The 27,866-nt window shown below is 42.1% G+C and overlaps 1 protein-coding gene across 1 annotated transcript in view; it reads right to left on the reverse strand.

Annotated features, from left to right (window-relative positions):
• Positions 1–251: 251 nt before the first annotated feature.
• Positions 252–27,866, reverse strand: part of LOC145397116 (uncharacterized) — a 289,376-nt gene continuing 261,761 nt past the window's right edge. The window contains exon 13 of the mRNA XM_080270317.1: positions 252–546. Coding sequence (XP_080126443.1) covers positions 301–546 — 246 coding nt within the window. The 3' untranslated portion in view covers positions 252–300. The remainder of the gene's footprint in view (positions 547–27,866) is intronic.

Genomic DNA, 27,866 nt, shown 5'->3' on the forward strand with positions numbered 1-27,866 from the left:
ACTGCCCAGCACAAGAAAGGCAAAAGTTATTTAAAAGATGAGACAGGAAGGACAATTTTGTAGTAGTTCAACCAGACACTACCAGAACGACATTTGCATTATATTCTCGCTACTGCTGGAATATTTTAATATGTTCAGGAGAGGGTTTCCAAACTAGAGAGATCAAATTTAGCTTTAACTTTGCTACTACTTTATCTCCTTCCCTGTTTGAAAAGATTAAATTTTTCAGATGACAGGAAAACTTAAAAACATAGGGTGCAGAACGGGGATAATGGGCCAGGAATGTTATCTACCTGTAAGTTAAAATGTGTTAGGCAGCTGAAGCTCTACAAGGAATAAGAGTACTGAGACCGTCATTCCGACAGTGAAGAGGACGATGGGTGCCAGCAGCTGCGAGAGGGTGAGGGGCCTGAGGGTGTTGTTGGAGTCTGAATCATCCTGGTCTTCCACTACCTCACCACGTAACTCTGCCTTCCTCCTTCTTGCCTGACTCTGCCTCCGAGCCAACACCAATATATCCTCATGCCACTTGTCATACAGTCCTGCCTAGAGTTAGAAAAAAAAAACTTAATACATCCGAAACCTTTTGGAATACGTCTGTAATATTTGGTCTAATCGTAAAAAAAAAAAAAAAGTCTATCTATCTATCTAACTGTCAATAACCAGACGCCTCAATCCTGTAAAGGGACGGCCGCAAGCAAAAATTAATCGCCTCCATGTCACCCTGTCCCCTGCCATTTCGTCCCCCTCCCCACAGCTTACACACCCATGTCATATACATCTTCACGCCATCCCTCCATCTCATCCTCGGTCTCCCCCCTCCCTCTTTCCCCTTCCACCTCACTCACATACATTCTCCTCGTCAGTCTCTCGCTCTCCATCCTCTCCATAGCAAAGAGGATTGAACAGAAATAGGAGTGTTTTATTATGACTATTTGAAAGTGTCTGTACTAATATTTAATTAGCCAGGTTTCCACACCCTTGTTGAGCAGCAGAGGATTTGATAATGAAGTTAGTGTGTAATAATTGAGTCAAAGAAACTTGGATTATTGTACAGAGTCCGTAACGTCTTCACTGACGAGCAGTTAGTTATAATTTATTAGAGTCATGTGCGCTCTCAGCTTGAATACTGCTCACCCTTGTGGAATTGATGTGGAGAGGTTGCATTAAAACAAGTAGACAAAACTCAGAACAAAGCTGTTAGAATTATTAATAACCCTGCTATTACTTATAAACACATAAAAGTAACCTGAAAACACATGTACTGACAGAGCATAGAGTGAAAAATTTCCCTACAAATAAGAAGGAATGTTGCCTTCCTTGCGTTAATTTACAGATGTTTCTATAGCAAATGCTCAGACGAAGTTGCATCCATTGTGCCACCTCTCCATGCCTTCCCTCGTGCTACACAGGCAGGTGGCAGCGCTCATGACTGGACTGTCACTCAGCCATACTGCAGAACTTCTGCCTATCAGAATTCTTTCATTCCCCGAACTGCATCTCTCTGGAACTCGCTTCCCCGGAGTTGTTTCCCTCCAAACTTCAACATACTGCTGTTCAAGTCTAACTGTTACAGATATTTTATGAACAGAGGACACCAGTAATTCATTTGTTTTTCCTTTCTCTGTTCTGTTATTTAAAAAAAAAAATTAACAGCATTACAGGTGATAATTAGTACTAATGCATTATGGAGGTTATATATCTTAATTAATCATCCTCTGTATGCTGCAGTTCTTATTCTGTGTGAAATCATCGACAAGTGCTAACATTTACTGAATAGGTTTTAATATCCTGGACTTAATATGAAAGCAACAGCAGTTATTAACACTTGAAGAATGAGTGATAATTAACACTGATAAAATCGTCCTGCAGGAGCTAGAACAGAATACTAACTTGTGTCCATCTGTAAGAAGAGATTGGATTTGGCAAAGATAATTTAAGGATTGAATTCCCCATTGCTTATTTCAGCCGTAAACAAAATATATATATGTAAGTGAAAAAAAACAAAAAACATATGATATAATTACCTCTTTCACCCAGTACCGGAATTCAGGACACAGTGATACAATATGGAAAGTTATTACTATAAATGCTTCAGATTTAATACAGGAGAGTTATACAAGTTATTCAAGGAGTGTTTGGTAATAATGTATAGCCTCATGCAATTATGGCTCCATATTAAATTGCAAATATCACCTGGACGTCATACCAGATGGTTCAGCAATACATTCTTAGCAATCACTTCAGATAGTCATTAAGAGAGAAAAAGTACACACTAGAAAATACGCTCTCAAGCACTATAATCCCGGGGCCCAATCCAGATTTTGGTACTGCCTAAGGTGGCAAAACATTAATGGTACCAGAATGTTAATATGGTCAATATGAAAATATTAATGTATGGTAACCTCTCCAGCCTTGTTGTTTAATGACTTTTTTAAAAGAAATTTCTAAACAACACTACTTGCCATTCACACAGGAGAAAAGATACTGTATATCAGTCATATGTGTAACAAAACATTTACACATAAAAGTAACCTGAACACACATGTACTGACAGCATCAGAGAGTGAAAAATGCCTATGTTCTGTAGGCTATGTAGCAAATATTTTGGATGTGAAGATACTTTAATTACACACATGACTTCCAGTATACTTGAAATGGTGCATTGATTACAGACATAAATCTTAAAATGTTTTATATTTTACGTATTATAGTTTGGCTAGTAAATGCTATGTGAGATATATATCTTGGGCCTTGCAGGCATGTGTGTAGATTAGTGAAGAAGTAAGATATCTACAATCAATATACCAAGTTGTGACGAAGATCCTACACTGCAGAAACGTGCAAAAATTTGCTGTATCATTCATTGCACTGACAGTAATTCAGAGCTAACAACGCTGCAAGGTCTGGAGTCCTGGAAAACCCTGCTTAGAGCTGCAGAAATAAGACAACACACCACACTCTTGTTGATAGCCAGGAGCCTTGGGGAAAGTGAAGTACCACAGATTCAGTATCATCGCAATTTTCGGAGTATATTCACTGTGAAAAAGCTTTTGAAGCCATCACAAATCGGGGTATCCAAAACCAAGGTGCTGCTGTTAAGGCTAAAGACACTGGTACAAGAATTTCTCTGCAAAGAGCACATTCATGAGAACGCCTTTCCCAGTGTTGGGATTAAGAGCTGATGCCAAGGTTAGCGAAGTAGCTACAGTGAAACTTGATGAAAAAGTTTTTGCAGCACTATGTCGAGACCTTGCTGCAGTAGAAGGACATTACGACAAATCATGTTATAGACTGTACACACACAACAAAATTAATAAATAAAATAAAATTAAGAGTGCAGCCACATTTAGTATGGAAGAAGACCTTGAGGAATATCCAAATCATAAAGAAGGCGGTGAAACAAGTATTTGAGCAGCTTATCATGTACATCAGGAACGATCTTTTACCACATCCAGTCGAGGAGACTTGGGACGTTCCTCGTGATCTACGGTCGAGTCTATCTCTCGGAAAGAAATCAATAAATCTTCTGTGGCAAGGTCAGTGGACCAGACTAAATATTCCAACTTGTAAGCCGTACCTGGGCGACTGGGACACTGCCAACCGTCCTAGTCGCCTAGAAGAAAAAGTGTTGGCACGGTTACGGCTTAATGCCACCATTGTAACCCACATAAAACCATATATGGAAAGACGCTTCCCACCGCACTGTGACATCTGTAATGCGGTGTTATCTATTAGTCATATCATCCTGCGCTGTCGGCGATTTATTCGTGAACGTGCTTCACTTATAAATTACTGCGGCGCGGTAGACGTCCCCTTCACCCTTTCCACCATCCTGGGTGATGGGGACATTGTTATGACTGATAAATTGATGGCTTTCTTGAGAGAGACCGAACTGATCAGAGTGATGTGACTTTTTTACTGCGTGGTTATGGTTTTTATGAAGAGTAAATATGTATATATTGTAATATTAATTAGGGTTGACAGTTGACATATTTTAAATAGTTCCTCCTCCCACCGATCTATTTCAAATATAGATGTCCCCTACATTAAGCCAAGTTCCTCGCCTGACAGTCACCAGCTGATGAGTGCAAGTGTGCAATATAGGAAGGTATTGGGCACTTGCAGTCGATGGTGGTCTGCTGGGCGAGGTTCTTCACTTTTTGTACAAATTATGTAAATACATTATGTTATCTTGCTTAAGTTATTCTAATTAGGGACGACAGCTGACGTATATGGAAATGTTCCTGACTCGTCTGGTTCCCTTTCATATATTGATGTCCCCTATATTAGGTTGTGCCTCGACTGACAGTCACCAGGTGATGAGTGCAGGTATGTAATGTAGAAAGGCATTACATATCTGCAGTCGATGGTGTTCTGTTAGTCGAGGTATTTTTACCATTAGTGTAGGTCTAGCTATTTGTCTCTGTAGGATTTAGTATAGGTTAGCGATTTGTCTGTTAGGTGATTAGTTTTAGGGTCTTTAGATTAGTTTTCCTTTATAATATAAGGTATAAAAAATAAAAAACCAAGAAAAAATTAAAAAATAAAAATACAAAAAAAAAAATAAAAATAAATAAGATTAAAATTATTATATATATATGTACGTTTGCATGAAAGTGTGTCTGTATGTATGCATGGAAGTGTGTGTGTGTGTGTGTGTGTATGTATGTATATATATATGTTTGTATATATATGTATATATGTTTAAATGTATATACATATATATATATTTATATATTTATATATTTATATAGATATATATATATATATATATATATATATATATATATATATATATATATACACGGCCTTAATAACCAGGGGCTTCGGCCCCAATGGTTGATAGGCCGGAAAAAAAAAAAAAAAAAAAAAAAAAAAAAACACATCCAGATGTTCTACCATTGAGGGACCTCACATCAAAGCTTGAAAAATCCCCAGAATCTCTTGGCATTGCACAAGTTAAATCATCAAACCAAAAACACATCTCCCGAAAATTGGAGAGTCAGTTCACTGGATCACTCAACTTTGTCTCTGATGAGAAGTGTAAGGTTCTTGTCTATAAAGACAGTTTATCAATTTGAGCTCTTGTCAAACAAGCCCACATGTTAAAACAGGATCTCATGGCTGCCAGAGCTGTCACAGAAGAGGATGTCATCACAAAGTGGTCATGGAGTTGAGAAACATCATCGGTGTGCAAGATGTACCCCAAACATGGCTTCCTGCCCCAGAAAAATGCATTATTCCTAAATTCCTGAAGACATTGCTGACTGCCGAGAATAAATGTGACAATCCTTCACCAAGAGTCCAACGCCTGGTAACTTCATTTGGCAGTGATCTGGTATTTGTTATCACAACTTGCAGGACAGAGCTGCATAAGAATGTTCTCCCTTTTGCAATTAAGTCCTTGACAGGAAACAAGGAACTGATGCAGATCATGAACAGACTTGGCCACAGAGTGTCTTACAACTGGAGGAGACTGACATAGCATTGTCTTCAGAAGCTAGAACTTGCAAGTGAAAATACAGTTCTTTCAAATGCACATCCTCATATGTTTACAACAACTGCATGGAACAACATGGACAGACGTGAAGAAACACTTGTTGCTAGTGGTACATCCCATAAATTGAATGGCATTGCTGTACAACCGAAAGTCGAAGGACCTTTAACAAAGCCAGCACTATCTACAGTAACTAAATACAGGGAGAAAAGCATCTTCCCTATCATTACACTACAAGATATGCAGGGTTGTCCTACCAAACTAGACATACGTAGGAAGACAACAATACCAGAACTGTTTGGCCAACCTGGGTGGTACAAATTCGTGAAAATTATATACGGCCTACATATATATATAGATATAAATATATAGAAATAAAGATATATATATATATATATATATATATATATATATATATATATATATAGATAGATAGATAGATAGATAGATAGATAGGTAGATAGATAGATAGATATAGATATAGATATATATTATGTACTGAGAATGACAGAGTCAATTTTAAGACAGCGACAGATGAATTTCAGCAATATTTCGTTAGAAGAAATATGACAACATATGAAAAGGAAAAGAAAACTACTTTCTCAACCAGAATTGCCTAGTAGGCAATTTGCTCAAATCCGACAAGCTCTTGATAGCTATAACATATGAGGAGTATAAAACAGAATTCCTCTGGATGTTCTCTGGAGGAAGGAATTTTCTAGGTGGTTGAGCCCCAGAATTACATAAAATTGTGGACCTACTAAGGCAAACACACTACAGCTCAGATTTGGGTAGAATAACAGCAGTCGCTTCCACCATTAAGAGAACCCTGTTGGCTAGCCTACTCAAACTGGGTCACAGGTAATGGTAATGTGTGTCCACAACATGTCGTTGATATCATTGGTTATATAGCTGCTCCATGTAAATTGACAGAATGAGTCCTAAAATTCGCAAAAACAAAACTTTATAATCCAGGAATGTGCTTACTTGATTTCATTTATAAGGTGGAATTAAACTGTAGCAAAGCCAATGTGACTGGCACATCACACGGCAATATGACAGGGATGAAATTACCAGAGATTATTGCAGGAATAAGTAAATCGAGTCCAGGCAATGACCAGAGACATTCTCAACAAAATACAAACAAACAAACAGTTAATTGAGTTCAAGTTTCATTCCCACACACTGGGCAACAGGTTGGCACAAGAATCTGGCCACAGTCCGAGTAGACACTGGCTGGCAGAAAGACTAGAAAATGGTAAATCCCCTCGTAGATTTAATTGGAGAGATGTTCTATGATATTAATGTGCAAATGCACGTCACACTAAATCTGAATGTTACATCAAAAGCAAAGAGGACTGAGATAAAGAAAAACGGTCTGATCCCTACTGTAGGCGACACAAAACTGTCAGTCACTGGAACTCAGACTGTACAACAGTAGAGAAATTAGTATGTGTCTACAAGTCAGGGGAAGGTCGTATCAGCACAAAAGACAACAATACATAAAACATCCAATTAAAGCCAGAGTAAACATAAGTATTTTTGGATATGAAAGCAGTTTGGTTTCTGCTGTATGTGAAGATGAAGAAAATTCATTATTTTAAGACTCAAGCTCACTAGTGAATTTAATAACACAAGATGATTCAGAAAGAATTTTAAGAAACCGAAGGAAAGTGATGTCTTTGGAAGATTCTGACTCAGATTTACACACTGTGGACAGTAAAGAAATACCAGTAATTGGTATGACTGAGTTAGACATCAAATTCACAGAGACCACCAAATCATTCACCAGTACCTTTTACGTATTTAAAAAAATCATCATTTAGAGCAAATATGCATCTTGCCTTAAATACAATGAGAACACAAAATATAATGTTAATGCCACATTACAATGGAATTAGCTTTGATAATGAGTTCATAGAGGAAAATTCATCTCTGGATACTACACCCAACAGTTATAAAAAACCTAAAGTTGCTAGTCCAATTAAACACAAAACAAAAAAGTCTCACTTACAATTTCCCATAAAAAAAAAAAAAAAAAAAAAACGGCACCTAGACAAGCCCCCCCCTCACTACCACTTTTGTCTCTCTCATTCAAGGTCACGTCAAGCACCAACTCACCCACAACTCAGCCATGACTCACTCATTTACCCAGCTAGCATTAATTATAATATAATTATACCACAAAGATCTTTCATTAAGGTCACAGTAAAGAGTAGACTCAGACATTATAATGTCATTGTATTAGAAGAGACCATTAGGATTAATGGACTTTTGACAGAAAGCGGTCTACAGGGGTAAGACTAATGTCTTTTTAGCTAACATCATGATTGGAGATGTGAAGGTTAAGAAAAGAACTTGTATATGCAACTTAGAGACTTCTCCAGCTCCTGTACATGAAGTTTCAGTAGTAGTAAACTTGTCAAACAGGAGTACGTAAAAGAGCATTTGCTTTACTCAGAGAATTCTAATACAGAACGTGATCCACTGGATTTGCTACAGACACACGGACAGAATGTCGCATTACCTGGTGAAAAATGAGGCTATACTAATTTAATACAACACCATAATAACATAAAACATAATAACCTATTTACATGCCAGCTTACAGAGTTGCACAGTCACAACATGCTTTGACGAAACAGTATGTGGATGAAATTTTTAGTTTGGGTATCAATGAGCCTTCAGTGTCTCCATGAAATGCTCTACTTTTCTTTGTCTATTGCCAGACGCCTCAATCCCGTTTGGGGTGGCCACAAACAAATTGCCTCCACGTCGTCCTGTCCCCAGCCATTTCACTGCCCTGCTCCCAACTCACACCCTTCTCTCTCATATACCTCTCCACCCCATCCCTCCATCTCATCCTCGGCCTCCCCCTCCCTCTTCCCCCCTCCACCTCACTCACATACACTCTCTTCGTCAGTCTTTCACCTTCCATCCTCTCCACATGGCCAAACCACCTCAGTGTGTTCCTCATAACACTTCCTATCACATCCACATCCACACCACAATGCTCTTTTATATCCTCATTCGTCAGCCTGTCTCTCCATGTGACTCCACAGGCTCCTCTTAAATAATTCATTTCCACTGCTTTCACTCTTGACTTGTGTCCTTCCAACAGTGTCCAAGCTTCACTTCCATACGTTAGAGTTGGTATCACAATACTGTCATGTAGTAACTTTTTCACTTCCATGCTCACTTCCCTGTTTCTTATCACTGCTTTCAAAGAACCAGCAACCTTTCTTCCCTGCTGTACCCTTTCAAGCACTTCACCCTCCAAACCTCCATCCTTACTCATCACACTACCCAAGTACTTCAACGTACTCACATTTTCCAATTCCTCACCATCCAACCTCGCTGTACATTCACTGACTTCACCACTTTCAAAGACCATCACTTTACTCTTCCCTACATTCACCTTTAGATTCCGTTTCATGCACACTTTCCCAAACTCATCCACCAAGCCTTGCAGCTCCCCTTCGTCGTCATTCAACAACACAGTATAATCTGCAAACAACAGTACAGGGAGTTTCCAAACACTATCCTCTCTCACCAGGGCCACTCCAACATCCACTACCCTACCTTGTACCTCTTTTATTACCCCATCCATGAATAGATTGAACAACCATGGAGACATGACACATCCCTGTTTCAACCCAACCTCCAAAGAGAAAAATTCACTTAGTTCACCATCCACATGCACTGCAGCCTTAGCACCACCATACATACTCTTCACAGCATTCAACAACTTTCCATCTACTCCATATATTCTTAATACTTTCCACAATCCTTGTCTATCCACAATGTCATATGCTTTCTCCAAATCCATGAAAGCCGCATACAACTTCTTTCCCTTCTCTAGAAACTTTTCCACTAAAGATCTAAGAATGAATATCTGATCTACACAGCCTCTTCCCTTCCTAAAGCCTCCCTGTTCTTCTCCAACTAATTCCTCTGTTCTTTCTCTAACTCTGTCAATAAGTACCTAAACATAATGGGAAAATGCAGGTAGTTGTTGATTATTGCAAACATAATCAAGAAACCATTCCAGACCACTTTCCCATGCCATTTGTGATGTTAATATTGGGTCAGACAGTAGCATGTTTTCAACAATCGATTTACTCAGTGGCTGTTACCAAATAGAGTTAGATGAAGAATCATTCCAAGACACAACATTCTCTAAAAACAGTGGTCATTTTCACTGCCGGAGGATGCCGATGAGACTTTGTACAGCTCAAGGCACTTTCCAGCAGGTAATGAATAGTGTATTATCAGGCATGCTAGGTGATGGCATATATTTTTTTTTATCTGGATGACACCATAATTGCTAAAAAAACGATAGAGAAGCATTTACAGATATTCGACCAACTCCTAAACAAGTTAGCCAATGCTAGATTAGAAGTTAACCTATCTAAATGTAAATTTTGCTTTACAGAAATGAAATTCCTACGCCATAGGCTTGATTTAGAGGGTATCCACACCTCAGACGAGAAAATAAAAGCAGTAAGGGATTTCCCTGAACCACGAATGTGGATGAAGTATGATAATTTATAGGACTAGCAGGATACTACAGATCTTTCATACAGGGATTTTCAAATACAGCAAAACAATTCTTCTGCCTACCGATAAAAGACGCAGTGTCTCAGTGGGGAGAGGAGCAACGGTTAGCATTTAATGATTTAAAAGATAAACTTCCATGTGCATCTTGTTTGGCATATTAAAACTAAAAGAATCCATTCGTAACTTGCACGGAGGCCTCCCTTAATGGCTTGGGTGCTGTGTTGATGCAGGAAGATAAATATGGAAAATACCAACTAATTGCATTTGCCAGCAGACAAACATAAGAAGCAAAGAAAAATTATTGTGCTACGGACTTGATGCTCTAGCAGTAAAATTTGCGCTACAAAAATTTCGTGATCTTACATGTGGTTACGAAATTCATCTATATACTGACCATAAACCACTCATTGGTAAGTTCGAAGAAAAACTCCTTTCTGGGAGGACAGCACGATGGAAATGTACAATCCATAATTACAGTATAAATATTCACTACATAAAAGGTAAGGTGAATTTGGCAGGAAATGTCGTATCACAAAATCCATCAACGAATGTAGCAACAATAAGTTTAAGGGAATCAGTCTCCAACAATGGTGAAACAATCCCTACTAATGGAGAAATCTTACAGGCACAAAGACAGGACTCAGTATGGTATAAAGTAATATATCATCTCGAATCAGTGGATGAGATACCATTACTCAAGTTACATGTACCACTTAAACAATTCACAATAGTAAACATTACCTGAGTAAACACCGCAAATACTGTAAATGCTTTATATATAAATATATATATATATATATATATATATATATATATATATATATATATATATATATATATATATATATATAATGACAAAATATCGGGTTACTGATAATATAGTCTTACTTTTATTATACATTTTCTATTGTGCAATTATATATATATATATAAAGCAAGTCCCTCACATATAAAACTGACTACTTTAGACTTGCCTTTGTATTACTATTATATTGCTATTTTATGAATATTTACATATACAGTATATAGTCATTATATATGTACAATTATTATGTTACAGTTATGTTACATATTGCATTCATGTTACTCTCTTTGCACAGTTATGTTGCTATAATAAATTTTACAATATTATAACAAACCCCATGTATTTAATTTAACATGAAATGTTTGACAAGTACATTGATATTATAATTCTACATACTGTGTCAAGTGTAATAGCAAATAGGTTGTACGTACGACAGTTTGGATTGACTGAGTGATATATATATATATATATATATATATATATATATATACAGTCAACCCCTGGCTATCACGAGTAATTGGTACCCTAGGCGACCCGCCATAGCCAAAATCGCGATAGCCATACTTAAGAACTAATGGGAAAAATTCTAATTGGTTCCCCGACCTCCAACTTTACCCCAACCTTACCCTATTTTCACATCTCCTTCACTAAAATACCTGGGATTACAAACCAATGCTGCAAATTAACAACAGTACAGTACATAAAGTTATAAATAAAACAGAATTAACTGTAATAAGCCATTTTACTTAACATTTTTGGAGAGGATGAGGGGCTTGGGTGGGTTGAAGGGGTTCCGAGGCTGGGGTGGAGTATTACTGGCCACCCCTCCGACGTTCTATCTCGTCTAGGAATTGATCAGCTTCATCAGGAGTCTGGAAGGGACCCTCAAAACCTTCAAAGTCGTCAGCTCCATTTTCAGAATCCACCTGAGGCTCACGGGATGGTCCTGGCTGTGGGTTGGGCTGAGCCTCGTTGCGACGGCGTAGGAAGTCTGTTATCTGGCGTTGTTGTAGGTTGTTGATATGGGCATGGTATTGTTGGTGGTAACCTTCTAGTGCCTTCATAATCGCCGAAGAATTTGCCTCACTGTTGGCGCTAACATCTTGCTCGATGAGATGACGTAGCCTTACACCCAAGTCGATGATTTCCTTTATGTTGGCTATGCTGAGTCCCCCACGACTCCCAGCATCACCACCGATGTTCTCCTCACCACTCTCACTCCTGTCCTCCTCTGCCACATTCTCCTCCTCTAGGATGTCGGCTGCAGTAACAGGGGGTGGCTGAATCATGTCACGAATGTCGTCCTCCGTTGTGTCAGCAAAGCCAGTCCCAGGAATTTGCCGTGCCTCTTCCACTGCTGCCTGAATCTCTGCCTGCACAGACTGTGGCTCACCTGCCACATTCCCACGTCGGTCCTCAGGTAGCCCCTCCAAAATATTTCGCCAAGCGTGATGAATTGTTTTCTGTCACATCATCCCAGCATTGCACCATTAAGTCCACACCTTGCTTAATATTGTACTTTTTCCAGTAAAGAAACACTTTTCTGTCATGTTCACTATCACCTTGCACTTCCTCATCATCATCATCATCACCATCACTGTCCACTAGGTGCTGGATGAGCTGGGCGTCCTTGGTAGCTTCCCTCATTATCCTGAATTGCCATTGCGAGTAGGCAGACTTGACCACAGATATTACCTCCTGGTCCAGGGGCTGAATCAATGATGTCGTGTTGGGTGGCAAGAATTCAACTCTGACGTTAGGGTCTGCATCCCTCAGTAGAGGTGAATGTCCTGGGGCATTATCCAGCAGCAACAGAATGTTGAAGCGGATGTTGTTTTGGGCGCAATGCTTCTTGACCTAGGGAATGAACGCCTCCTTCATCCAATCTTGCGACAGCTTTGCCGACATGTACCCCTTCTTTGAAGACATCCAGTGCACATTCAGGTTGCTCATATCCTGTCGCTTGTAGGTCCGTGGACGTTTAGCACAATGAATAACTGTTGGTTTAAGGCAGCATGTTCCTGACGCATTCATTGCAAACAAGAGGGTGAACCGTGCCTTCATCGCCTTCCTTCCTCGTACGTGGGCAGAGTTGGCTGTGATGAATGTCCGCCTGGGCATAGTTTTCCAAAAGAAGTTCGTCTCATCCATGTTGAATATTTGGTCAGGTGTATATTGGCCCTCCTCAATCACGTGCTTTAAAAAGTCGGGATACTCCTTAGCCGCTGCCATGTCCGCACTTGCTGCCTCACCACTGATTTTCTTGTTCTTGATCCGTTGCCGTTTCATAAATTGATCCACCCATCCCTTGGAGGCCACAAACAATGGTGGTTGTGCAATAGCCAGTTTCCTTGCAACCCCAACATATATCTCCCTGGCTGTGTCCATGACCTCACGTGTCTCCACCGCCTGGTTCCTCCGTGCCTGCCGATCAAGATACCTGGCCAGCAACTGTTCTGTCTTAAGGAGCACCTGATTACGACTCCGCAAGGCGTTGCTGGCTCCCTCTGACGATGCCAATTCCATGTGCTTCCTTATGTGCTCTCGTTTCTGGTAGATTCCTCGGACCGTGGACTCGTTGATACCAAATTTCTTCCCCACGCTGCACTTGCTCTCACCACCGTCAATCAGCCGCACAATTTCCAGTTTCTGAGCATAAGGCAGGTTCTTCTTCTTCCTCACTTGCCGTCCTGGGTTAGCCGCGTTACGTGCACCAATGGTAGGAGGGTTGGATGGGGTATTGGTGGCCATTGTGGTTGAACAATAGGTCTTCACGGCTATAGCTGCTGTCGACTGGTAACGCTGACTCTCTCTGAACCTTGGCGGGAAGGATGGGTAGCTGTAACCATGTCTTGGGCCAATCAGCGCTTGGGTAGCCTGTGACGTCGCGCCAATCACGGCGCGAGTATGCGCATGGGCGGAGCCCGCACGATTTGAATGTTTCTGGCCGACCATCGTCCGCGATAGCAGTATTTGAGGTCGCGATAAAGGTAATCGTGTTGCATTTCACCTGTCCGTGATAGCCATGAAACGCGATAGCAAAACCCGTGATAGCCAAGGGTTGACTGTATAATATATATATGCATTAATATGTCAAAAGTAATAGCTACGGATATATGATCATAGGCACTAGTATCTCATATCACAATGTGCAGTATGTAGTGTCTGCTGGAGACATACACAGCTTCTCACTAGGAATATCAATCCACTTGAAATATATGAACAATCTGTTGCCCCCAGACCATCAAAAATGTCTTAACACATAATGTATCTCAATCTCTTTTTAGATCAGACGACACAAGATTTTCATGATACAACCAGGTTAATCAGATTGAGCTAGTTATCTGACGTCATGGAAACTACCCACGGAAATCTACCAGACACTACATCGCCACTGATCTGTATATATCCTCGGATTTCAGGGGGCATAGCCAAAGTCTGAGAGTATGATGAAGGGCAGAAGGTAGGAGATTGGGCCAGGTAGGAGGTTTGCCGTCATGTTAGATTACGCTGTCAAATACATTTCGATAAAACTGTGTACAATAAAATATGTAAACCAAGAGTGCCTAGAACTCACCTCACCAACGTTACAAGATAGACAGAGAGGCCAGTGAGACAGAGTGGCACCTACCCTACAACGAGCTTCCCAACGCTTCACAATTTTATGAATAGATGCCCACGTTAATCTCCACTTCCTGAGCTACGATTATGTACAAGGGCAGCAGTAGCAACAATGGTTGCTGCTGCGATCTGCGATACATCAACGATACACCTTCAGTTTCTCTCTGACACTTCAGCTCCAGTACGTCCATCGACACCTGGACTGGTAGGGATAAACAAAATATATGCACATTTCCACCATAATAACTAGAGAGATATGTAATTCCAGTTAGGTATGAACAGGCCATCATGAAGAATGTGCAGCACGATAGCCCAGGCTACAAATTCAAATATAACATCAGGAGTATATTCATTAGTTAAATATAAGCAGCAAGTGCTATATCAGCATAGGTCCAATTGTCAGCCATAGCGGAGCAACACATAATGATAATCTATTAGAAAAGATGATGAACAGGTATTGTAGTTCCTGAGTGGATGAAAACTGAACCCATTTTACGAAAGCATTCATATTCAAAATTAGTCCAAGTATAACCTAAAATTTCTCTTACATTTCCGGGTACATCCTCTACAATTGTAACCATTTGTAATATGTAGTATGTAAGTATGTCGTAAATAAGTTCTACGAGTAGTCTATAAGTGTTCTAAGTAGGGCGATGTGACCCCAAATCCCTTATCTATGGTCTGTCCTGATTCAAATTTTGCTGATAGACTCAGTTCAGAGGAGCACGCCGGCTGGATAGCCAGTTAGAACTGAGGCAAGTGAGGGTGGAGGTGTACAGCAGTGCTTAATGTATTACCAGAAAACCACTCCCGGACTTTGAATTCACCTACAACTGACGATAGTGGGGTTTAACACTTGGTGGCAGCTGTGGGATAAATGTCATTTCACGTCTTCTGCAGGCAATCTCGACACTGTTGCCTACCTTGCCCACGCTGCTGAATCTCCCACGACAACAGCATATCTCTGCTCCGGCCCCCAGCCCTGTTTCCAGTTTTAGTGTGGTTCTCCTGTGGTTCTGTTATGGGAACATCCTTGCAGATTTGGTGTGGTTCTCCTGTGGTTCTGTTATGGGAACATCCTTGCAGATTTGGTGTGGTTCTCCTGTGGTTCTGTTATGGGAACATCCTTGCAGATTTGGTGTGGTTCTGTTATGGGACTATCTAACCCACACCAACCCCCACCTACCACCACACTACCACATCCACAGTGAGCCTCCACCACTAACCTCACTACCTGCCTCAACTGCCAGTCCTATGTAACCCATTATTACATTACCACGCTGCACGGGCTTAGTGATTTATCCTCATAACCTCAACCAAGCCCCCACTACAGAAGGTGACCCCCAGTTACCGCCAAACGCCGTTGCATCATTGTTCTCCCCCTAGCAGCAAGCCCTGACGTCATACAGAAAGCGTGGCCACTCACAGACAGCTACACCACCCTTATGCTCCTATCAGCTTCTCACTTTGCTCATAACCTGAGTGCCGCCCAGTTATGTCACGACCTTCTCTACCCAATCAACGCCTTTGGTTGGAGGAGTAACCAGCAGCTGCCTCATACAAAGGGCTTGCCTTCACTCTACCTTCTGGCCTCGAATGAAACACATCTTACCACAAGTATACTGTGAATATTTGTGTGTGTGTGTGTGTGTGTGTGTGTGTGTGTGTGTGTGTGTGTGTGTGTGTGTGCATCTTCATGCATTTTCTTACCTCATCAAATTAATCGATTCCTTTCTACAGAGATGGTGTGCTATCTCTATAGACTGTGATTATTTTATCAATTTTTTTTTTTTTTATGCGAGGAAGAAGGAACCAAAGGCCATGAGCCCGCAGTAATAGTTCCCTCCAAGAGAAAAACAAAATACAATATAGAGCCAAATTCAAGATCCGATCATTTTGAGATGCCTGGACACACTGCGTTTGAAAGACTGGAGATCATAGGCAGCAGGAAATACAGACAGAGGGAGACAGTTCCAGAGCTGACCTGATGCATAAATGAAAGACTGGGAGTAACGGTTAACTCTTGCATTAGAGAGTTGGACAGAAAAAGGATGAGAGTTTGCTGCCAGACGGGTGCTACGCGCCCGTCGTAGAGGTGGAGGAATGCAAGCAGACAGTTCAGAGGAGCAGTGACCATTAAAGTAGCGATAGAAAAGAGATAAAGATGCAACAGTGCGGCGAAGAGACAGAGGTTGAAGGGAGTCAGTAAGAGGAGGAGAGTTAATGAGACGAAAAGCCTTTGACTCCACCCTATTGAGAAGAGCTGTATGTGGGGAGCCTCCCCACACATGAGAGTTGTACTCCACACAGGGGCGGATAAAACCCCTGTATAGAGTCAACAATTGTGCAGGGGTAAAGAAAGAGCGGAGTCGGCTTAGCACACCCAATCTCTTGGAAGCAGATTTTACAAGAGATGTAATATGATCTTTCCAAGATAAGTCCCGAGTAAATGAAACCCCAAGCATGTTCAAGGATGATGCAGGATTAAGCTGAATATTATTAAACATTAGTGGGTATATCTGTGGAAGATTTTGTCGGGTTGATAGGTGTAAGAACTGAGTCTTAGATGCATTAAAGACAACCATATTATTTTTACCCCAATCAGAGATACAAGCCAAATCAGACATTAGGTGTGCCACAGCCTCATCCCTTGCTTGTTGAAGTAACTGTTGAGATGGGCGTTGCGGGAACCGAATGGAAAGGTGAAGGGTGGAGTCGTCAGCGTATGAGTGGATAGGGTTAGATGTACAGCTTAGAAGGTCATTGATGAATAAAAGGAAGAGAGTTGGCGATAGGACAGAGCCCTGAGGAACACCACTGTTGATAGATCTAGGAGAAGAACGATGGCCGTCTACAACAGCGGCTATAGAACGACCAAAAAGGAAGCTAGCGATGAAGGCACAGATAGAAGGATAGAAACCGTAGGAGGGCAGTTTGGAAATTAAAGATTTATGCCAGACTCGATCGAAAGCCTTTGAGATGTCAAGTGCAATGGCAAAGCTTTCGCCAAAGTCCCGAAAGGAGGATGACCAGGAGTCTGAAAGGTAGGTGAGAAGATCGCCAGTGGAGCGTCCTTGACGGAACCCATACTGACGATCGGAAAGAAGGTTGTGATAGGAAAGATGCCTTAAAATTTTTCTATTAAGAATTGACTCGAAAACTTTTGAAATACAGGACGTTAAAGCAATTGGACGATAGTTGGAGGGTTGGGAGTGGTCACCCTTCTTTGGGACTGGCTGAATGAGAGCAAACTTCCAGCAAGAAGGAAAGGTACAAGTTGACAGACAAAGGCGAAAGAGTTTGCCTAGGCAGGGTGTAAGCACAGAAGCACAGTTCTTGAGAACAACAGGAGGGACCCCATCAGGCCCATATGCCTTGTTAGTACTGAGGCCAGTGATGGCAGAAAATACATCAACTGAAGAAATTTTAATGTCAGCCATGAGGAAGTCAGAGGGGGGAAGTGATGGAGGAACAGCACCGGAATCGTCTAAGGTAGAATTGGAGGAGAAAGTCTGTGCGAAGAGATCTGCTTTATCAGTAGAAGAAATAGCTACAGAACCATCAGAGTAGAAAAGAGGAGGGAAGTATGATGAGGTAAAGTTGTTAGAAAGATTTTTGGCAAGATGCCAGAAGGAGCGGGAAGAATTCGAGTCGGAGAGTTGAGAGCATTTAGTATGGATGAAATTATTTTTAGTAGAGCGAAGAACAGACTTAGCACGATTCCGGGCGGAAACGTAAAGATGATGTGATTCAGGGGTGGGTTGGCTCCGGTACCTTTTGTAGGCCCTCTCCTTGTTGCGGACAGCATTAGAACAAGCGTGATTAAACCAAGGCTTTCTTGCATTAGTCAAAGGATATGAGAAAGGAATGTATGCTTCGATGCCCAAGAGAACCTCCGTAATGCGCAAGGCACACTCAGATGGCTCACGGCCATGGAAGCAATAATCATTCCAGGGAAAATCAAAGAAGTACTGCCTGAGGGCCTCCCAGTCCGCGGCTCCAAAATGCCACAGACGACGTTTCACTGGGGGGTCCACAGGCTGTACCGGAGTGATAGGACAGGTTAAGGTAATAAGGTTGTGATCGGAGGAGCCCAACGGAGAGAAAAGATTAACAGAGTAAGCAGAAGGATTAGTTGTGAGGAAGAGGTCAAGTATGTTGGAGCTCTCTCCAAGGCGGTCAGGGATACGGGTAGGGTGCTGTACAAGCTGCTCCAGGTCATTAAGGATAGAAAAGATGTAGGCTTGTTCACCAGGTGGATCCGTGAAAGGAGAGGAGAGCCAAAGGTGGTGGTGAACATTGAAATCTCCTAGAATGGAGATTTCAGAGAAAGGAGAAATGGATAGAATGTGTTCCATCGTAGAAGTAAGATAGTCGAAGAATTTTTGATAGTCAGTAGAATTAGGGGATAAGTAAACAGCACAGATATATTTAGTCAGAGAATGACAGGAAAGCCGAAGCCAGAGTGTGGAGAATTCAGAAGAATCAAGTTCAGGAACACGAGAGCAAGATAAGTCGTTGCGTATATATACACAACAGCCACCTTTGGCTTTGAAATGAGTATAGAGAAAGTAGGAGGATACAGAAAAGGGTTTGCTGTCAGTTGCCTCAGACAGCTGAGTCTCCGTTAGAAAAAGAAGGTGAGGTTTAGAGGAGGAGAGGTGGTGCTCAACAGAGCGAAAGTTAGAGGAAAGGCCGCGAATGTTGCAGAAATGAAGAAGAAGAGAGTCAGACCGTGGTTCCAGGCACCTTGAGTCGTCACCGGGAGACGGGCAGATGGTGGGGGCATTTATGGTCCCCCCCCTGGGGACTCCGAGGCTTGATAAGACGACGCCATTTTGGTAAATTTTGAATAGGAAGTGTAGTGTGTACTGTGCATGTAGTTTGGTGAAGATAGTTAGAGAAATTTGTACTGGAGAGCATGCTGGCCTACTCTCTGTGTAACTGAGACACTGAAAAAGTTCAGCAAAGGGGGATGGTCAGGAACTAGTCCTGAGGGCTGATGAAACGGGAGCTCCAGCACTCCCTGTCATCAGCTTTTCATCCACCTCGGAAGTACTGCCCTGCTCGACTGGTGCTACAGTCTACTCCTACTCCTACTCCTATTCATTCATTGCTTTCTTTGTCCCTCATTTTTCGTTCACTCAGAATTTCTCGCTCAGTCACTCCTACTTCGCCCCATTTTCTCCCAGTTACCTTCACACTTCGCTGTACATAACGCATTCATTCCCACTGATATTCATTAAACATAATTTTTCTTCATATGCTATAAATATTTTCATTCATTCATTCATTTATTCATTTATTTATTTATTTATCCACTTGCTTCCCCTTCTGTTAATGACTATTTTTAAAGGGTAGATCTCTCCCCAACTGAATCAGACTGAAACTAATGATCATGTATGTGATGATAATGTAACTTATATTCGTAGTGGCAAATATTACAACAAAAATACCCTAACTCCTCTAACTACTAGTGTACTTCGACTACTCTTACTACTCCTACCACACCTACTACCACGTATACCAATCCTACCCCTGCTGCTCCTAATTCAGATATATCGACACCATATACTTTATCATCTTCCTCTACCGATTCTCTGAAAGTCACACAGCCTTCTCCACAGCCTCTGTCCTTACCTTCTACTACACATATACCGCCACCAACACCGACACACACCACTGCCGCTACAACAGTTCCTTCTCATGCACCATCTCAGTTTACTACAGTGACTGCTTCCTTACTTTCGTAACCTCACCCTCCTCCTACGATGGCGAATCAAGACTACCCACCTCCCCAGTCCATATATTTGGACGATGCTAACCGCCCCAAATTTACAGGAGAGGACAGTACAGTTTCCATCTATGACTTCCTCAGAGAGGTTGAAACGGACTTTCGTTATCAGCAAATCACAACTGAACACGTAGAAGTTTCTTATCTCATGGGTCCACTACACCAAGGCAGATCACTAACAGGAGCCGCAATTCGTGCAGGAGATTGCAAAGGTTGTCAGACATTTGATGCATGCCACCAACAATTAATTCAGCTTTGTTGTCAAATGCCGCATCTCTCACTGGTTTGGCTAATCTCAAATGGATGGAAGAAGATATGAAACTACCTTTACAACATGCAAGGGTAATTGACGCGGCTACTGTTCTGAGATGCACCAATTGTTGCTGGGTACTCAATGGGTGACTGCAGTTAATGGGCAGTTTATGGTTGCACTAGACAATTATGGAGATTTATGAGGTTACCTAAGGTTTATGAACTGGCTCACAAATCACCAGAGGGAAATTGCCATACAGATTGGGTTTAATCCCGGTGACAAAATAGGTAACATCACAAAAGCCATAGTAGAAGAAGTGCTCATGGGCCCTTCGGGCCCCCCTCGCACTTGCCCCTGCGGAGGGCTCTTGCATTTATATGCTGTTCTAGTCTAACATTGTCACTTGGACTTTTTGCAGCTAACCAATTGGTCGTGTTATTTGTAGCTTTGGGAATGGAACCCCAGTTGTCCGAATGCAAGTCCGAATTACACACACAGACACACGGCTACTGCTACAGTTTATTTAGTTCTACCTCTGGGCAAAAAATTCTATGGGGATCCTATGCCAGGCTCCGGGAGCAGCATTTTTTGGTCAAAATGTGATAGCTCATTAAATATAGTAAAAGTTTTTCCATCGTGATGGGACCGAGTTTTTTTACATCTGCGATTTTTTTGCGATTTTTGTGCCAATTTTGGTGTGATTTCAATGTGTATTATCGGCTGCCCAAAATACACACACACACACACGGGTAGTGCTATAGTATATTAGATATCGGGATCGAATGTCACTTGCCATGCCAGTACGCACACCTCAGCCTCTCACTCCGTGGGCAGTACTGTGAGAGTACAGTACACATCAGCCATTTCATCAGATTACTCACGTTCACAGTCAACTACGGAAGGGAAACCTACTAATCATTCTCACTCACAGTCCCGATCACCAACCAGGGGTCGTGACAAATCTAATGAGCGTCGGAGCAAACAATCCTCGGTTGTGTGCTGGCCCTGCGGTAACTTCGGTCATCGAGAGTCCAGTTGTGCCCACAAACAGAGACGATTTCACTTACAGGGGGGACAGGGCACACATTCGCGATCCCGTCGTCTTACATGCAAATATCACAAGAATATTACAACTCACTCCACTGACGAGTGTCTACCATAAGAGCCATCAGTTGGGGGAAGAGCATCATTTGCATCGGAAGAATGTAACGTAACAGCGAAAGATACGCCCATACCAGAAAGTACCCCATTCTCCAGGTAGGGCCTATACCTTCTTTACGCTTAGTTATTCTAGGATGAAGCAAAGGGGCACAAGGTTCTTTCTTCATGGACACCGAATCAATGGTATATTTGATCTCTGATACCACTCTAAACAACATTAGGGAAACAACTAAAAAGGTCGGGCTCATCGAACCACCTGTCATTCGCCTATGCGGCGTGGATGGCTCAGAACTTCAGGTCAAGGGAAAAGTCACTTTAGAGGTACAAGATGATTAAGCCTTAACACTTTTTCCTGCTGAATTCCACATCACCAATGATCTTAAATATCCAGCAGATACCCTTATTGGCTTTCCGACAATGACTCAACAGGCAATTGCCCTATTACCTTCTTGTCATAGCACAGACATTAACCTGCCCCGTGCCAATGCCGTTTTAAAACAGTCTGACATAATTGAGTGCTCAGTGCCTGTGCTGTTTTAAAACTGTCTCGATTTCAAAAATTCATTGTGACCGTAATTTTCAAGCTAGGCACGAAAAAATTGGTGTGCTTGTAGGGCAACCCTTCCTCTATCTGCCCTCAGGCGGCATGGCCCATACACCCACGCACTCCCGCCTCACACTCGCTCTACCTCACTCTGCTTGTGTCAGTCATACAGTGCAGTGGTCTCGCCGCGGTCTCTCTGACGAGGAGATTCAGGACCTCCTGAGGGTTTCCTACACTGGGGAAAGTGATCTGGAGGATGACGACGTGCATGATAAGGACTACATCCAGCCTGAGGAGGAAAGTAGTAGTGATGACGAAATTCCCTCACCTAGAAAATCCAGGTATGTGGGCTACACTAGGGCAACACGTGGTAGGAGGCCACCTGCGCGTCGTCGTCTTGCACATCACGACGATGAGGAGGACAGGGAGGAGGAAGGTAGTCCTGCAGTTGAGGGGTGATTGGGGAGGCAAAGGATTTAACCACGTGGGGAGGAAAATGTGAGGAGGAAGCGTGCAAGACTTGGGAAAGTTCCATTGTTGGGGGAGAGTGACTCATCTCGCCCGCACTCTCCCTTGCCTCCACGTGACCCAGCTCAGCCCAGCACCTCAGGACAAAATCTTCCCACCTTCCCCACACCCAGCACCTCACGTGAAACTCTTCCCCCATTCCCAACACTTCCCCATGCTTCCCGACAGCCCGAGGAACACGGAGGCGATGATGATGATGAGGAGGAAATGACATGGGAGTGGGAGGACGGTAGTGACTGTCCCTCACATTCACCCGTTCACCCAGGAAAATGAGGCCGGGTGTAGTGTCCCTGAACTTCACCATACCTCCGGTAGGCTTGACTTTTTCAGGAACTACTTTCCTGTGGAGTTTGTGTTGAAGATTGTGGCCCTGACCAACGCCTTTGCTGCATTTGAACGTGGGGGAACAACACAGCCACGACACAGCCGATTGTTTGAACATGACGTGACCCTGGGTGAAATGTATGTGTTCCTAGCGCTTGTGCTTTTGATGGGGATATTGAATAAAAATCAGCTTCCCTCGTATTGGACTGTGGATCCAGTAATGGTAACACCATTTTTTGGCAAGGTGATGGGAAGGAATCGTTTTCAGTACATCCTGAGCCGCCTTCATTTTTTTTTAAACCCTTGACCCTGCTAACGCAAACAACATAGACAGGATGAGGATGATACGTCTGTTTTTTTATAACCTTCGAGAGAAATTCCGTACCTCTTTCTCTCCATACCTGACCTCGTCATAGACGAGAGTCTAGTGCTATGGAGAGGTAATATTGCTTTTTGTCAGTATATCCCAGCCAAAGACACAGGTTTGGCTTCAAAATCTTCGTGATGTGCTACTGTAAGACTGGGTATGTGCAGGACATAGTCCTGCACACAGGTGCTCAGACGGACATCACAGGAGATAGAAGTTTGGGAGTCTCAGGGGCTGTGGTAAAAACAATGATCGAGGAATACTTTCATTGCAGCACGTCTTATGCCTCGATAATTGGTAAACAAGTCCCCTTCTTGCCAGGTACCTTCACCTGCAGGAAACTGGTCTGTGCGGTACTGTAAATAAGGACCGTCAGCACATGGTGAAGGTGGGGAGAAAAACGAGGTCGTTTTTTACAAATGACATAATATCCTCACAATAGCATGGCACCACAACATTCCTCCTCTCATCTGTTCATTGGCCTCTTGTACACCACACAGACAGGGTAGATTACAGGGCAGAAGGGCAGTGCCATGTCTGGAAACCAGAACCTGTCTTGGTGTACAATGTTAATATGCGACAAGTTGATCAATCAGACGCCATGATTTCCAGCGTTGACTGTGCCAGGCCAACGATGAAGTGGTATAAAAAATTATTCTTCCATCTCCTCGACATCACTGTCCTCAACTCTCAATATCTCCACGCACATACCACTGGCATCCAGGAGATCTTCGAGGGCTATATTCGCAAGCTGGTGCGGGAAATAGTGGGCGAATATGGGGAAGATAGAAGTACTGTTTGCCACTGCCACACCACCGCCACACATCTCCACCTCACCTCTAGGCACTTTCCCAAAATCGTCCCTCCAAGTGGAACACGTCAGGATCCCCAGCGGAGGTGTCACATGTGTGCAAACAGCACTGTAAGGCCACATACTCAGCAGAGGGACTCAAAGTATTTGTGTGCTGAGTGTGATGTAGGACTGTGCATATACCAATGCTTCAAGGAGTATCACACTCTCGGTAACTATTGAGAAACAATAGTGTGGTAATGACGAGCGATAAAAAGACGCTCAAAAAGTGTTGTAAATACGAAAAAAGGCGCTCAGAAAGTGTTATAAGTACTGCATACAGTGATGACATGTAAATATTTTCTCGTAAGTGTAAGGACTGAACCTTGTGGAGTAAAGTTTTATGTATGTTCTCGTAAGTGTTAGACGATGTATTCACAGTGAGATGATCAAAAATACTCTGGTAATGTCTTTGTATACTGAAGGCATGTTGTTAATAATTTACTGTAAGTGAAAGGGCTGTACATTGTGAAGTCAAGTTATGCATATTTTCTCGTAACTGTAAGACAATGCATTCACAGTGATATGTATACAGTAGTGTTGCATAAGTAAGTGATTTTTTTCCCACAAAAACACGATTTCTTTATGAAATAATAAGATTTCTTTTTTTTTTTTTTTTGTGGGTGTGAAGTGGACAGAAAAGTGTTAAGACCATTCCTATACCTTCCCTGAGTCACGTTGGCGAGAATACCTGAGTTTACCTTGCATAGAAAACGGGTTTCCTCTCAACGCCACTGGGGATTCACTGCTCGCTCACACCTGCGGGCGACCGGAGGGACTACGAAATATGCACTTCCAGCCTCCGGTGATTTTTTAAATGGTCATATTCGTTTTTTTTTTTCACATCACAGTCTATCATTTACCCCCTCCCCCCAAAAAAAGTTGGCCGGCACCGGGGTGTCACTTAGGGCTTGAAGTGGCCGGCACGCAGCAGGTTAATGGGTTCCCAATTTCTGGCATGAAACTTCCACATCCAGTACTCTCCCAAATAAACTCAGTTATTCACTCTCACATGACCCCACCATACCTGAGAGTGAAGAGGCAGACACATCGCTACTTGAACAGCCAAATTCACTAACACCTAGTGCTACACTCTCTAAGCATTCACCAGTCGATACACCATTTGAGCATTCAGTTGTGGATCATATCAATCCCTCTAACATATTTGCGACTCAGACACGTCTCATTTAACTACCTCACATAGTTTGAATGATGTTTTACAAACACAGATACAAAGCGTGCAGTAACAAATCAGTGCACAATTATGTTACTGCATAAATTTACCAAAGGGGGAGGCCGAGGATGAGATGGAGGGATGGGGTGGAGAGGTATATGAGAGAGGGGGATGTGAGTTGGGAGCAGGGCAGTGAAATGGCGGGGGACAGGGCGACTTGGAGGCGATTTTTTTGTGGCCACCCCAAACGGGATTGAGGCGTCTGGCAATAGATAGACAGACTCTGTTCATGTTGTGGGTGTGAAAGCAGGAGTGGATGTACTAACCCTACCTGAGACGTGTTGTGTGTGTAGTGTAACTTACGAGTCGGCATTGTGTACCGTGCAAGAGGATAGTTTATGCTACTTGTACTTAGCCAACACTACTAATGCCCCAATTAAGCTGCATATGGGGACACAGATTGGTGATTTCTACGTATACCCAGCGGCCATACGTGTATGCCAAGACCCCCCACACTCTGCTGCAGATGTGTGCCCAGTTGCTCAGTACACTGACACTCCATCTAATCTTGAATCTCATGTGAAACAGAGTGATTACCCAGAGTAAAGAAGTCAGTTGCTCAACCCCTAAACTGCGGGGTTGTTTTGGCTTGATTTGCATGTCTCGTGGGCATATTTGCACTCTGACAGACTCTCTAAAAATATTTGCCAAAAATCAGTTATTAGTCCTAGAATTTTAAAATTATACATGCATATGGCACATACTTACAGCTTTCTCCTGGGATGTTTGTTGGGCCTTCGTCGAGTACCATAGAACTTGTGGAGACCTCTGAAGTTGGGTAACAAAGTCTCCACTTTACACTTCCCGACAACCCGTAATATAATTACCACAGCCTGATATTATCACTAGAAACACTATTCTATGATTTTCAAATAGTTTGGAATCCATACTCAAAAAAAAAAAAAACACTGAAAGCAATGAAAATTACTAGGCTAGCACATATGACCTTCCCACTTGTGCTCGTTTGCCACTGGTGTTCTTTCATTTATTATTCATAAAAACACTCACACTTTATATTTCTATTACTATATAATGCATATATATATCTGCAGTCTTTATCCATAAGTTTCCCCTCAGTAATAGTAGTTTATTTTCACTGTAAGCATTCAATTTCTCTTTCAGTAAAATACGTAGCATTCACTTTCTCCTCCTGTATACTAGCGTTGAGAGCGAATCTGCCACTTTCACTTTCATAACTTCCAGTATTCATACATGCTAGAGTGAAACTTTCACTTTCATTACTCCTAGTATATATACTCGTATTCATATATTATTACTCATTTACATTTCTATTTACATTCTCTATTTTATTTACATTATTTACATTTCTATTTTATTTACACTGTGTTATGCACTGTCACTTGCAGTAACTTATAAAACTATTTTCCACTGTTCACTTATATTTACATTCATTGCTTTCACTTGCTGTTTACACATTATTTACATTTCCACTTGCACCGTTTTACTCACCAGAAAGATCGAAGTCACTGTCCATCATTTTCATTGATAAATTAGCCAGTTCACGTTCCACAGCAAACTCTTTGCCCTTTACCCCTTTCCACATGAGGTTTACTAGGGGGTAGAGGTCACAGGGCCCTTTGCATGGGGCTAAAAAATGGCGGAATTGGACAGGCGCGAATCAGACGTGGTTTCACCTTGAAAGACGACAGTAAACTGAATACAGTGTGTGGTGGCCTAGGGGGAGTGCAATGCTGCCAATGTCAGTGTGGTGACAGCTGCTAATATATACGCTATGAAATGATTGGCAGGAAATCTAGACAATACATAATAAATTAGGTAGTTCCAGGTGAATGCAAATATCACTTGGGCTTCTCCCTTCTTTTCTTATATATATTTTATTATGAGAATAGATTATACGGCATAATTCAAGGGGAAATAAACAGCGAAAATTGGCGAACGAGTGCATGTGAGGTGTTGTCAGGTGATAATTAGCCAGTTCCAGGTGTATGGCACTATCACTTACCCGGTACCTTATTTCTTTTTTGTATATATTATTTGGTATAAGAATAGGGCATAGAGCTTATTTCAATGAATGAAATCAGTGGCAAATTCCAGGGAGGATTTACTTAGCGCAGCACGGTGGGGCAGGCGAGAGGAGAGGGTAATCGAGGGGAGGTAGGGAGGGGAGTCAAGAACGGGGAGAAATGGCTAAACTGCCAACAATGGATGGGAGTACAGATGAGATTAGGAGTTCTGACTAGTGTTGGACATTGGCAGTACTGATAGATGATACAAGCCACCAGTTGAAAGCCAAGGCAAATTCAAAATATCACAGAATCACAAAAGTGACCCCGTGGTATGATC

This window comes from Coenobita brevimanus, chromosome 40 (genome assembly GCF_032717465.1).
Source record: "Coenobita brevimanus isolate Jiangsu-jjx chromosome 40, ASM3271746v2, whole genome shotgun sequence".
Lineage (NCBI taxonomy): Eukaryota > Metazoa > Arthropoda > Malacostraca > Decapoda > Coenobitidae > Coenobita > Coenobita brevimanus.